Below are 12,947 nucleotides of genomic sequence, written 5' to 3'. Positions count from 1 at the left end.
AATAATCTTAATATTTTTTAGATATACAGTTTTACAGAACTCTCCAAATACACCTCTGCCAAATGAATTAGAGGCCTGACATTACAAAATTCTGATAAACAAAGATATATTTTTACCTTTAAATAATACACCAGGAGTTCATTGAGAGCTGGATCTGCATTCAAATTAACCAGGAAGCATTTATTATCCCCAACTTTAATTCCAGAGGACTGCAGGGATATGCCAAGGCTTTCCAGCTGTTTCTGACGCTCCTGTAAGAGAGCAGCCATCAAAATTGAGCTGATTGATGCCCAACCCTTCGGAAATCCATTCCCATCTGCAGGAGCCACCAGGCAAAAATGATGGATTGATACTTCTAGAACAGGAAATTCTTTCTTCTGCAACAGGTGAGGCACAGAAGCTTCAGTTCTACCAAGCTCTGCTCAGGGGTATCTGTGATTCCTCCTGTCCTCGCCCCTCTCTGGCTCTGTGCTTTGGTCCCACACATTCCCATATTCCCAGTGGGAAATGAAAGCAGCTGGGAGCAGCCTCCTGCAGCACTGCAGAGCTTCTCCATGACCTCACTGGAACAGCAAAATGCTACCACAAAGCCATCTCTAGAGCCCTTTATTCTCCCTTTCCAGCTAAAAAGCAAGAAGTTAAGTTAAATCCTTGCCAAGCCAAGTTCCATGTCTGTCTTTTGTTCCAGAGCAATCAAAATGACAAAAAACTGGCAACCTGCTATTTAAGTAATGCAAAGAACACTTCCTGCTGAACAAGAATAGCAGCATTTGGATGGTGTTTTGTTCTTGTCAAAAGACTTCATAGAAATGCCCAACAAAGCATTACTGTGCAAAAATGTCCCTCTCTCAAAGGGAAGGGTTTGGGTGAGACCAGAACAGTGAAAGAGGAACATTAAACATTTCTGACTTAGAAACAGAAGGGGATTCTTCTACAAAAAACAACAACAACAACAACAACAACAAATCAACTGGGATAGAGAAGTTGAGAATTGTTCCCAGGAGCAGAGAGAAACTGAAGTGAGACTCACTGTCCACAACAGAAAAAAAAAATAAATTAGAAATAATTATGGGAGGGTCCTCACAGGATTACTGGAGGAACCAGGAATAGGAGAGGGTGAAATTAATAAGCAAAAAAAAATAAATACAAGAGACCTACAGTGCTTTCCCCATGCTGCTGAGACTTTTAAAAAAATCCAATGAGATAATATAGGAATAATCCTGGCATGTTTATCTTTACCTATCAGTGTGCTTTATAATTAAAAACAGAGTATGTCACAATATTCAGGATCATTCTTTGCTCAGATGTACCAGGTCTAATCAAGATTAAAATTGCAAAGAAATGGCACAACTCGCTCTTGATTTTCTGTTCCCTGTCTCCCCCCACGCTTACAAACCCAACATGATGTCCTTGTAAGGAAAAGTCATGTGTGTGTGTGTGAGAGAGAGAGAAAACAAAGAACAGAGGAGAAACTGCAGTGTGATGTCAAAGATCTCTCTTCCGATCACCAGTGCCAGGCTCTGTAGTTTACAAAAATCCTTATTATCTGCAGAGATAAAGCACATGTTGCCCTAAGGAGAACTTGGCCCACAATGTGAATCTCATAGGATTAACCGAGAGAAAAAGAGCCAATTCCTGTTAATTTTTTCTCAAGACCTAGTGTTAATTAACTTAAAGGCTGAAAAAAAACCATTAGAAGTATGTCAAATGCTCACCGAAAATGTGAAAAATTGCCTGTTCTTGTGGCTGGTGTTTAAGGCTTTGAACTCTTATTGATGCCTCTTTGATGGTCCTCGCTCTCTATTAGGAATCATCCTTTCCTCACAGATTTACAAATATCCCTCCATCCTACCAGTCTACCCTGACACAATTTGACAGACAGGCAAGAAAGTAGCAAAGACAAAACGTGGAGAACAGAGCACAGCCCCCTTTCCCTATATCCCAGTCCCACTTGGGGGTAGGAAGCAGAAAACCAGGAGTGAAGTTGAGCCTGGGAAAAAAGAAGAGGGGATAAGGTGTTTTAAGATTTTGGTTTTATTTCTCATTACCCTACTCTGATCTGATTGGTAACAAATTAAACTCATTTTCCCCAGTCAAATCAGTTTTGCCTGTGACAGTAATGGATGACTGATCTCTCCCTGTCCTTATCTGGACCCAGGAGCCTTCTGTTACACCTTCTCTCCCCTGTCCAGGTGAGGAGGGGAGTGACAGAGTGGCTTCCACTGAATTCCAGACAGTCCTGAAACAGCCTGTGCTGTACAAACACTTGTCCTTATCCCTCCTCTGGAAAAAATACCCCTTTTCCAAGGCTCATGAAACGCCCAGCTCTGAAACACCCTACCAGGCTGGAATTCAGAGACAGAAAGGCAGAGAGCTAAAGCAGACATCAAGGCACATATAGTCTGAAGAGCTGAGCCCATTACTTCAGGTTTTCAACCTCCTCACACATTCAATGCTTAGAAACTATTGTGTAGGATAAGAGCAGGATTTTTTTACTAGTATTATTTTTTTATTTTATTTTTTTTCCACCCTTATACACAGGGAGGAATTGCACTGAAAGGCAGGAAGCCCTCATAGTCACAGGCAGCACTTCTTACAATGGATCTTTAAAACCAAAGTCAACACAGTCTATTCTGATTGTGGCATCTACAAGAGGGCTTTGTACCAGAGGCTCCATTCTCCCCTTATTTATTACACACTATTCATCACCTCCCCACAGTCCTCCCCCTCCAAAGCTCCCCTCTGCAAATATATACATCAACATTTGTGTGGGAAGAATCAGGAGTGTCATGCAATAACCGTGGTGACCTGCATCATTTTTCCAAGGTAATCATCTCCAGTTATGGTCTGAGGCTCTAAATATCAGTTTAGGAGCTATTAAAACACACAGAGATCCTCAATAGCTCTATTTTTTATCATTCTGAATGCCCTTTGCCTGGTGCATTGAGGCACTCAGTCCATAACCTTGCACTGAATGCTCTCAATGCTCCCTCATCACAAACAATTTTACTGCCTGAAGAATATAAAGACCCCTATAATCCTCTCATCCGTGGATTATTTTATTTTTTTTTAAATAACTCCTCCATTTGCATACAGTGACAATTTATTATTGTCACTGGAGTGGTAATCTGGGAGGCACCCATCTATCACAGGAATTAAGTGAAGCTTTTCAAAAGGGCAGCAAGCTTGACCTACTTACCCATAAATGTGGGGAGAGACTCAGACAACCTCTGTGAACTGACAGACAAAGAAAACAAACCTATTTTTCATAAAAAATGGGGGGTAGGGAAGGAGGAAAGAAAGCAGCAAACCTGAGCTATCTCCTCAGTTTTTCGTAATTTTTCTTCCCAGGTCACGGTCATCTCCTGAATCAACTTTTCTGATTCCTCCAATCGTTCTTTTAATTCTGGTGATTTCATAGCCTGCAGGAATAAAAGCAAATGAAACAAGAAGAGCTTGTTGTGCTCTGTGTTTTTTTCCCCTCTGCAGCCACACAGATGGGGGAATAAAGACAACATGACTCATTTTTCAAGGCACACTTAGCAGTAAGTAAAGGGGTCTTAAAAACACACATTGCACGTAAAGGCAGAATCCACCAAAAAGTTCTTTTAATTAGTTTCAAGTACAGATGTTAACGTGAAGTTTATGTACTTCAACACAAACCAATTACATGATACTGGCAGATCTGCAGAAAGATACTCACACACAAACTAATCTTATCTCTACATTCCAAGTGACTCATACCAAAACCAGTTTTGTTTTTAAAGATCCTGCTGCTCTGGCTATGTCCCCTCAGCTGTCAAACTCTCAGAATGACACCTCACATCTCAGTACACTGTCATGCCACCAAAATATTTTTATTGCTCATTTTTAAATGGCCCGATGTGTGCATTTTTTTTTTTTTCCGCAGGAAAAATGCAGCTCTTCTGGTTATGCACCTCTGCATCTCTACATGCATTTTATAGAGTAAATATCAAAGAAAGCTTTACAATGTGCTTCTGGGCACTGAAATTCCATTTTCTTGTTAATTTGCCAGAGCTTGAATTTTGTCTGGTAAAATATTCAAAGGCCCATGTTCCAAACTACCCCATGTTCCAAAGGACTACCTTAAGAATAAGAAGATATTCCCATGGCCATGCACCAGCCACCCCAAAAACTGAAGGGTATCAGCATACCCGCATCCCTAGAAATGTCCAAGGCCAGGATGGATGTAGCTTGGAGCATCCTGGGATAGTGGAAGGTGTCCCATGGCAGGGGGCTGGTCTAGAAGAGCTTTAAAAGATCCTTTCCAACTCAAACTATTCTATGACTTTTAAACTTCCATCTCCATACTGGCATTTCCTCTTCTACTAACCTTGATCAAAAAGCCTGTGGACGTATTTCATTACTGCTAACAAGGAACATGGGTTTGGCTGGCTGGCATTTATGCAATGCCAATTAAACAACGGGAGCATCGTCCTCCAGCATCAGACATTTCCTTACCACAAACCCAAAACTCCTCACAGGAATCCAGATCAAAGAGTGCCCTCATTACACTGCACTTCCTTCAAGAAAAGGAGCAAGTGCCAGGATTGGAAAATCCTGTTTTAAGACAGGAGTTTCCTCTGCCTCAAGACACAACAGTCTAGGAACTGTCAGTTGATGTGTCCTGTGTGGGCTTTTTCTCCTTTAAATACCTAAATATGGGGTAAAAGGGAGAAGGACTTTGGACAGGGGTCTGGAGGGACAAGAGGGAATGGCTTCCCATGGACAAAGGGCAGGATTGGATGGGATATTGGGAAGGAATCCTTCCCTGTGTGGGTGGGAAGGTCCTGCCACAGGGTGCCCAGAGAAATGGCACAGGGTGCCCAGCTGTGGCTGCCCCTGGATCCCTGGAAGTGTCCAAGGCCAGGCTGGATGGGGCTTGGAGCAGCCTGGGATGGTGGAAGGTGTCCGAGCCCATAGCACAGGCTGGGACTGGATGACATTTAAGGTCCCTTCCAACCCAAAACCACCCCAATATTCTGTGAATTCCACACAGCAAGGGAAGTGAAGCCAAGGCAATTTCCCAAACAAAAATTCATAATACCAGAAAAATCATATCAGAGCAAAGGGGTGGGCACTACCAGGGCAGAATGATGAAGTCCAGACACTCTCAAGTATCTGGTTTGATTTATCAATTTCTTTGGACAATTAGCGAACATTTTCACACATTTCAGCTGCACAATGGCGTGGGTAACTCTCCTCATTGCCTACAATGCCCAAATAGTAGCCAAAGAAATGGGTGTAGCCTGATCCCAGACTCACAGGCTGCTTCTCTGCTGGAAGCAGGTGAATTCCCAGCTCAGGAAGGACAAGCTGGTGGCCTTGGTACAGACAAATTAAAACATGATGTTAATTCCAACATGAAAAAGATCAAAATGTATGGATTATAAAAGAAAGGAGAAAAGAGGATAATTCCATACTCTGTGAGGGGTAAGTCAATTGTCAAGTTTTGTAATGGCTGTTCAGGAGAGAAAAGGACACCGACACCAAAAGGTAAAAAAAAACCCGAACCCCACCAACTTGGCAACTTCTGTATCTGGAAATGAGCTTTGAAAATGCAACCTGTCATAATGAGTCAGTGCTTTTGTTCACTTCAGGAAGTTATTTATGCACATTTCTGGAAGAACAATTAGATGGGCAACAAACGTAATGAACTGAAAGGAGCACAAGGCTGTGAATGTGGGGTTTGACCTTTACTGTGCAGCCTCTTAACAGCAAATTGCTCTGGCTTTTCCCTGCTCTTTGTCAATGCCACTGGGACAACAACTAGGCTGGGATTTTAATACTTGGGAAAGGAAATATTTATTATTTCATCCTTAGGAAACACTACTTCATTACTTTGGACAGCTGCCATTATTTTGGGAGTAATACTAAAAAATGAAACAAATGGGGATTACTTGCAGCTCTCAGAGTACTGTTAAGTCTGTGGCTGATATTTTAGAGGAATGTTTAGATATTTAATATTATGATATTTAACTTGAGACACCTTAAAGAAACTCTTACACACACAGTGGATGCTTAGCACATTAGGCAGCTCAAATGAGGAGAGTCCAAAAACCACAGGTCATTTGCAGTATCACAGCCAGCATTCCCTGCATACCTCATGATGCAAATGTTGTAATCATAATTTTTCTGAACTGCAAATCACAGGGATTACATCACCATTGCTTTCTTTTCCCTTTGGGAACAGAGCTGAGAATTACACTAATTTTTGGCCTTCATCTAACATTTACACCATATTTCTCTTGATATTTCACAGCAGAAGCAATCACAGAATAGGTTGGAAAAGAACTTGGGAGATCACCAAGTCCAATCTATGACCTAACACCTCATCAACTAATCCATGACATTCAGTGCCACATCCAGTCTTTTTTTAAACACCTCCAAGAATGGTGACTCCACCACCTCCCTGGGCAGCCTATCCCAATGCTCAATCACTCTTTCTTGTGAAGAATTTTTTCCTAATTTCCAGCCTAAATTTCCCCTGGTGCAGCTTAAGGCTGTGTCCTCCCATGCTGTCAATGCTTGTCTAGGAGAAGAGACCGACCCCTCCTGGCTACAACTTCCCTTCAGGGAGTTGTAGAGAGATATTGCCTAGTGCCTGTGAGAGATTCAACAGCTGGAAACAGGCAAGAAAACTTTATTTAACTGAAGTCACATCTCACAGGATGTGGCCATGCTGAATTCTTAAAAATATTCAGCAGAGCTCTGCCTAAAAATCACCCAGTCTTAACTGGAACTATCCATGCCTCCATGTCCTCTGTATCACAGAGTAAAACCAAGAATGCTCAACAAGGTGCTCAGCATCTCAAGGAACGCCCGTGTTTCAAGACAGACACACAGAAAAATGTAAAAATGTTATATAAAGGGAGATAGAAGCATCCCCTGGATGCCCTGCAACATTCCCTCATGGAATTCTGTCTTAGGTTACAAGATGTGGCAGGGGGTGTGTATTCTATTCCCATCTGTTAGAGGTGGGGCAGTTATCTTCTGTTAATTGGGCAGTTTTTCTTTATCTCTTCCATAACCAATCCTCCCTCTAGGAAATATCTTCTGTTCATGGGTCAGTGAGTGTCACTGCATGACTGATAAAATTACATCATCCCACTGGGAGATGCTCCACCTAGAGGGAGGAGCCAAGCATTCCTACCTGGATATAACCTCAGATTTGGAACACCACAGGCAACATTTTCCCACTGGATTCCCAGAGGAGCAGCTTTCTTCACCAGATTCCCAGAGGAAGACCAGGCCCATCTACACCACCACTGGACCCTCAGAGGAAAACTACACCCTTCTACAGAAGAACCACATCTGTCATTCCAGGAAGACTGCTTGCTGCCACCATTTAATTGGACTTCTACCAGCACCCTGACCAATAGAGTGTCAGGTCATATTCTGACTCTGTCAGTAGCTTTTCCTTTTTGTACTACTGCATTTGTATTTCTTTTTAATTTTCCTAGTAAAGAACCACTATTCCTACTCCCATATCTTGGCCTGAGAGCCCCTTAATTTCAAAACCATAATTCAAAGGGCAGGGGGTTTCCACTTCCCATTTCAAGGCATGCTCCTGCCTTCCTCAGCAGACACCTATCTTTTCAAACCAAGACAAATCCCCTCCGGAGAGCCGGCTGAGCTTGGTGGGGCGGTTTCCTGGATGTGCAAAGCTCCCAGACCGTACCTCAGCCTTGGTGAGCTGCTCCCGCAGCTTCTCCACCTCCTCGCGGAGCTCGCGGATGATGCGGGCGTTGGGGTCCTCGTTGACCACGGCGTGGTTGACGATGTTCTTGGCCCTGTCTGCGTAGCGCAGCGTCGACAGCGTCTCGTCGTAGTTGTCGGCCGCCGGGCTCACCGTGGCCACCATGGCTGTCTTGCTGTTGCCCCCGAGGCTGTCCTGGAATACGGAGAGGGGGTGGTTTAGAATCAACATTTTTATTTTGGTTTGCTGGGTTAAGAGTTTAAGCTGTGCAAGGTAAGGAAAGGTCGTGATTTTCAGTGTTTGTTTTTGAAAGGTCATTAAGGAAATGTCATTCTTGGATTTTGATATTCTTGGCTTTTTTCAATAGGAATGAAAAAAAGGCCCTGTTTTTGGGCTTTTTGAATTCATTTTTTAAAGTATTCAAAGTTTTCTCTCTATGTTTTCTGCTTAGGTTTACAAACCAAAATGTAAACACTTCAGCACTGAGCTTCTCAGATGGCACTGAGGGAGCTCAGGAAAAACCATGATGGATTCAGATTATCTCATCTTAAAGACTAGAAGACAGATGTCTTCAAGAAATAAATTAATGAAATATCTCTTCATAAACAATATAGCTGATTTTATTCCTATAAACATTCATAATGGGGTCTGTCCCTTCCTCCCGCTGGCACAGCTCACAAATCTGAACTGAGTTACATAAGAAATTACCCTCCTGGAATTTGGTTAAGAAGAAGGGCACAAAACAAGGAAGGAAACAAGGAAGAAAGGAAGGAAATGAGGAAGGAAGGATCCAATCTTTTTATTGACCATAAGATTATGATTTACAATTTCAGCCAAATATAGATATATGAAGGTAAAAATTGGGCAGCAGGTTTTTTTTCTGCGTGGCAGTTTGGTTTCTGTGGTTTGTTTGGAATTTTGGGGTGGGTTTTTGTTTATTTGTTTTTTACCCAATATCCCTTTCTGAGACAAAACACGCTCTTAATTTTCATCTTCAATAACCCATGAAATGTAGGTCAGGCATTGCCATTAGAACAATCTGACTGCATTAGCTGCTTGTCAAACCATTTCAGTTCCAAAGCACACGTGGAGCTTTCCCCAGCAATCATTAAAATGCCCCTTTAAGTATTTCCCCAAGACTCTCCTATTGGCTGCATGATGCCTAAACCAGTTTGACAGCAGTCAGGCTGTTGGCAGCACTTGGCTGTCTCTGGTCATGCAAAAGGGCATGGAACTCACATGAAATGTAAATCTCTGCATATTTATAGTGTTCAACACAGTCAGCACAGGCAGGTAAGTGTATTTATACAGAAATCAGAAGCAAAGAACAGCTTGCTGACTGATCTCACTGTGACTTTACTCATCCAAGGATCAGCCAGTGTTTACTCCAAATTAATCCATGGCTTGGGAGGGTCCTCTCTGTACCACAGAAATGTTTTCTTTAACTGAAAACTTTAAGACTAACAGGAGCACAAATGACTCATTCCATGGGATTTCCTGGCCAGAAATTAGGAATGACATCCTGCAACTGCAATCCCTGTTCTGCATAAAAAGCTGGAGTTTGGCAGGGAGCTGGCCAGGTACTCCCCTTCCAAATCCAACCTTAACTGTTTGCACTTTGGGAATGCCCTGCACTGCACTAATTAATTCCAAAATAGGATTAATTCATTATTTGAATTGCAGCTCTGCTGTAGAGGCAGCTGAGAACACTGTAACAGTGATACACCAGAACCCACAATACGCCCATTATAAACTGGGCAAAGTCCCTCTTGTAGCAATTCAAGCCCAATGCCAGACTGTCTGATAAAGTTTTATGCATAAAACCCATGAGCTGATTTCACTGGTTTCTTTAATGATAAGCAAGAAAGGTGAAAAAATAGCAAGTCAGCCTCTCATTAGTGAAAAGAGTCTGTAAACCAGCCTGGCAAGGCTGGGCTTGCATGTGTTAAAGAGACAGAATGGAAATAAATAAATAAGTTATTTCTAAGAATTAACTAAATTTTTCTCCTCTAGCAGTAAGACTACTGTGAAAACAACTCAAAATGTAGAGCTTAGAAATTATATTTTTAATAGCAGCCATCAGGATTCTGATTAACACGGGAGAACAAGGTGTGCCAATAAAATTTGATTAAAACCAATAGTTAGAGAACTGCCAAAGCTATTGTGCTCCCTGCACATAACCTGATGCTACTGCTCAAGCAATGATATTTTTCAAAATGGCACTTTTGTCTAAAATCCTCAACAAAATTAAGCAAAATTAAGCAAAAATTAAGATCTTGAGGTCTCCTGAACTGATTGCTCAGATTTGTGGAGAGACACTGTATGACAGAGATTCCTGCAGTTAGAACACATTCAGTCTGCTTTGGTATCATAATTACAAGTTGAAAGCCAAGGAGAAAGCTCAGCCCACCATCTGATGGCTTCTCCAAACAGGCCCCTTTAAACGAATAAATCCCTCCTTTGATCTCTAATTAAAAAAAAGTTTAAATGTTCCCCCTTTCAAAACAAAGCTCCAATCAGAGCTTGTTTGTTAAAAAAGCCCAAAAGCCCCCAAGCCTTTTGTGGCTGATGTTGGACACAAAGAGGGTTTGCCTGAAAGGAGGCAGAACAAAAGTGGGCTCCCATTCCTGCGCCGCGTCCGGCCGGCGGCACCGTGGCCACAATGCCTCAGACAGGTGCTGAACAGGAATTGCAGTCTGCTCCCTGGATTTGTTTAGAAATGGAGCAGCAGAACTAATTCCAACAAGGCTGGAAATTCATCAGGGAGGTTTCCACCCTGCTGCAGCCACATCAGGAACCCAGAGTGCGCCGGGGTGAAGGGAAGCTGTGCAGGAGCTTTGGTGCCAAATTGCAGAGAGACAAAAAAATTATTTGTTTCTTCTAAATGAGAGTAAAAAACTCAGTGTAAATACAGAGAGGCAAAAATGTATTTAAACACTGAAAAAGCCTCAGTGCAAGAACACTGTGCTGTGAGAACTTGTTTTACTCAGACACTGTTTGTGTTGTGCCATTTAGATTTTTACATGGCTATTTGATGTCCAGATCTGTTGGGGATAAATAATTTCACAAGTCATGCTAAAAGGTTCATTAAAAGGCAGCACTGAGAAAAATGAACGTTTTTGTGTGTCAAGAGGTTACAACAGCAGGGATTTTGTTTTACTTAAGCACTGAATTCATCTTTGTTTTCAAATCTCCGCAAGAAAAAATGTTGGTTTTTTTTTTTAATCTCCACACTTCTGTACAACCTGCAAGTCACTTTCTCTTTTTCTTTCTATGCAGTTAAATCCCAGGGATATGCAATTTAAACAACATCTAAAAACACTGCTAAGAAAGGGTGGGGAAGCCAAGACAACAAAGTACAGCCAGAGCACCTACAAAAAAGTAAGAGGACAAAGAAAGGCTGGTGATGCTACAAATCAGTTTCTTCTCAGATTATTTCTTTCTACCAATAAGTATCTCAGTTGCTCATGAATAACAATTAAACAGAGCACAAGGGGAAAAAAAAAGAACTTTGACTTATATAGATCTCATATTTAACAATTTTGGTTTCATTTAGACTGTACATATGTTCAACCAAGTGCCATCATGAAAAACTCCTTTTTCCCCCCAAAAAAGATCAAATAAGAGTCCTGTACAGTTCAGAAAATTATTTAACTGCTCATTTACATGAACAGCATCTCTGAAGTCTCCTGACCTGTTCCTCAGACTGTAACTGGGATAATGCCCTGCAATTATACTCTGCCGACAAAAGTAAAATATCTTAACAATTAAATTAGACAATTAGGAAATGGTAATTGTCTTAATCAACATCTTCAGAGCTAAGCATACCAGGATGCAAAATCAGCTGTATGCAGAAATAACCCAAATTAAATTAGCCCCAAGGTTGTGTGTGAGGCTGTACTTACACTGACCCATAAAATATACACTGCTTTTAATTTTATTTTTAAAGTTCCTTAATCCTGAGGCCATTGCAGGTCAGCAGAAGACTCATATTTAGTCTGCAGAGATACTAATGGCTTACATCCAGCTCATTTTCCAAAGACAATTATGGTTAACATCAAACCCAGGAAATGAGGCAAAAAGCACAGAATTTTGATTTCATTCAATGAGACTCTTCTCCCCCTTTCCTCTCTTTTATTTCACTTTAAAAAAGAAGATTAAAAAAACCTCCTTACTTACTTTAAGTAACCAAGTGAGCACAGAATCACGATATGGAACAAATTTGTTCTTGTTCTTGCCAGCAGCCTGATCTGCCAGGGCAGAAATAACCAGCCCCAGAGTTGTGAGGGATCTGCCCAGAGAACACAAACAGTTATTAACAAGGGTAAATATTCATAAGTCAAATGCATATTTAGACAGTGACTTTTTCTCTGAAAATATGCTCTGAGGAAAAAATTCCTAGTTTAATTTTGATCATTCTTTCTTCACAAAAGCACCACTCCTATTTTTTTCAGTATGTTTTCAGTCTTAATAATCAGGTCTTCACAATGAAATTCATGGTAGCTGCAGGAACACAAATATTTTTTTAAAAGATGGAGATCTTATTCCCGTATCGAAGAGTACTGCATGTCAGAAGGAGAAATAGAGAGAAGGAAAGGAAAAAGATTGACTACAGGAGCTTTGTAGAGAGAAGAAAAGGAGAAAATTGACTACAGGAGCTTCATAGTAGGCTGTATTTAGCAGGAAATAGTGATGAAAAAAAGGAAAACAAATAATCTCCAAGTCTTACTTGTTAATGTTGCTTCCCTCTTTCAGCCTGTCTCCTGCAGCACCAGTTTTAGTTGCTCTTTCACTACCTGCCAAGTCCACCAGGCTGAGCTTGCCCACCTTCTCACCTGATGTCTGGGGAAGGAACCAGAGAACAGCCCCTGTTAGGTCACTTCAATCAAGTTGCACTGTTTGATGTATTTTACAACAGCAATCAAACTTCATTTTTGGTATAAACTCTTGTTCCAACCCCTTTGAGAATGGCTGGATTTGAACAGTTGTCCTGTGCTGTCACTACCTGCTGCTTCAGAAACAACAGGGAAGTTATGAATGTTGTGAAGTCAGGTACTCTGATATCTTCAAATATCTCAGAAATCTCCAGAGGAGATGTACACAGGGCACACCAATGAACCATGAAAAATTCAGAGTTATGCCAAGGGAGTCACAAGCAGAGACAGGAGGTTCACAATCCCATCTTGAAAACAATCTCCTAAAATCCTCGGATTTTATACCAGGGTTT

At 41.5% G+C, this 12,947-nt stretch overlaps 1 protein-coding gene across 6 annotated transcripts in view; it reads right to left on the bottom strand.

The window, feature by feature from the left end:
* The window catches only part of KIF13B (kinesin family member 13B), a 120,404-nt gene that overhangs the window by 52,839 nt on the left and 54,618 nt on the right, over positions 1-12,947 (bottom strand). For all 6 annotated transcript variants that reach the window (XR_005954238.1, XM_041426125.1, XM_041426127.1 and 3 more), the window contains 5 exons: positions 12,450-12,562; positions 11,900-12,011; positions 7,703-7,915; positions 3,312-3,422; positions 117-251 (listed from right to left, as the gene is read on the bottom strand). Coding sequence is in view for 5 of the 6 variants with exons in the window: in XM_041426125.1 (XP_041282059.1) it covers positions 117-251; positions 3,312-3,422; positions 7,703-7,915; positions 11,900-12,011; positions 12,450-12,562 (684 nt within the window). In the remaining variant the exon portion in view is untranslated. The remainder of the gene's footprint in view (positions 1-116; positions 252-3,311; positions 3,423-7,702; positions 7,916-11,899; positions 12,012-12,449; positions 12,563-12,947) is intronic.

The sequence above is a fragment of the Onychostruthus taczanowskii genome, unplaced genomic scaffold, assembly GCF_017590055.1.
Source record: "Onychostruthus taczanowskii isolate IOZ18803 unplaced genomic scaffold, ASM1759005v1 scaffold90, whole genome shotgun sequence".
Lineage (NCBI taxonomy): Eukaryota > Metazoa > Chordata > Aves > Passeriformes > Passeridae > Onychostruthus > Onychostruthus taczanowskii.
The sequence above is the reverse complement of the archived record's forward strand: the minus strand, read 5'-3'. Positions and strand labels throughout refer to the sequence as shown.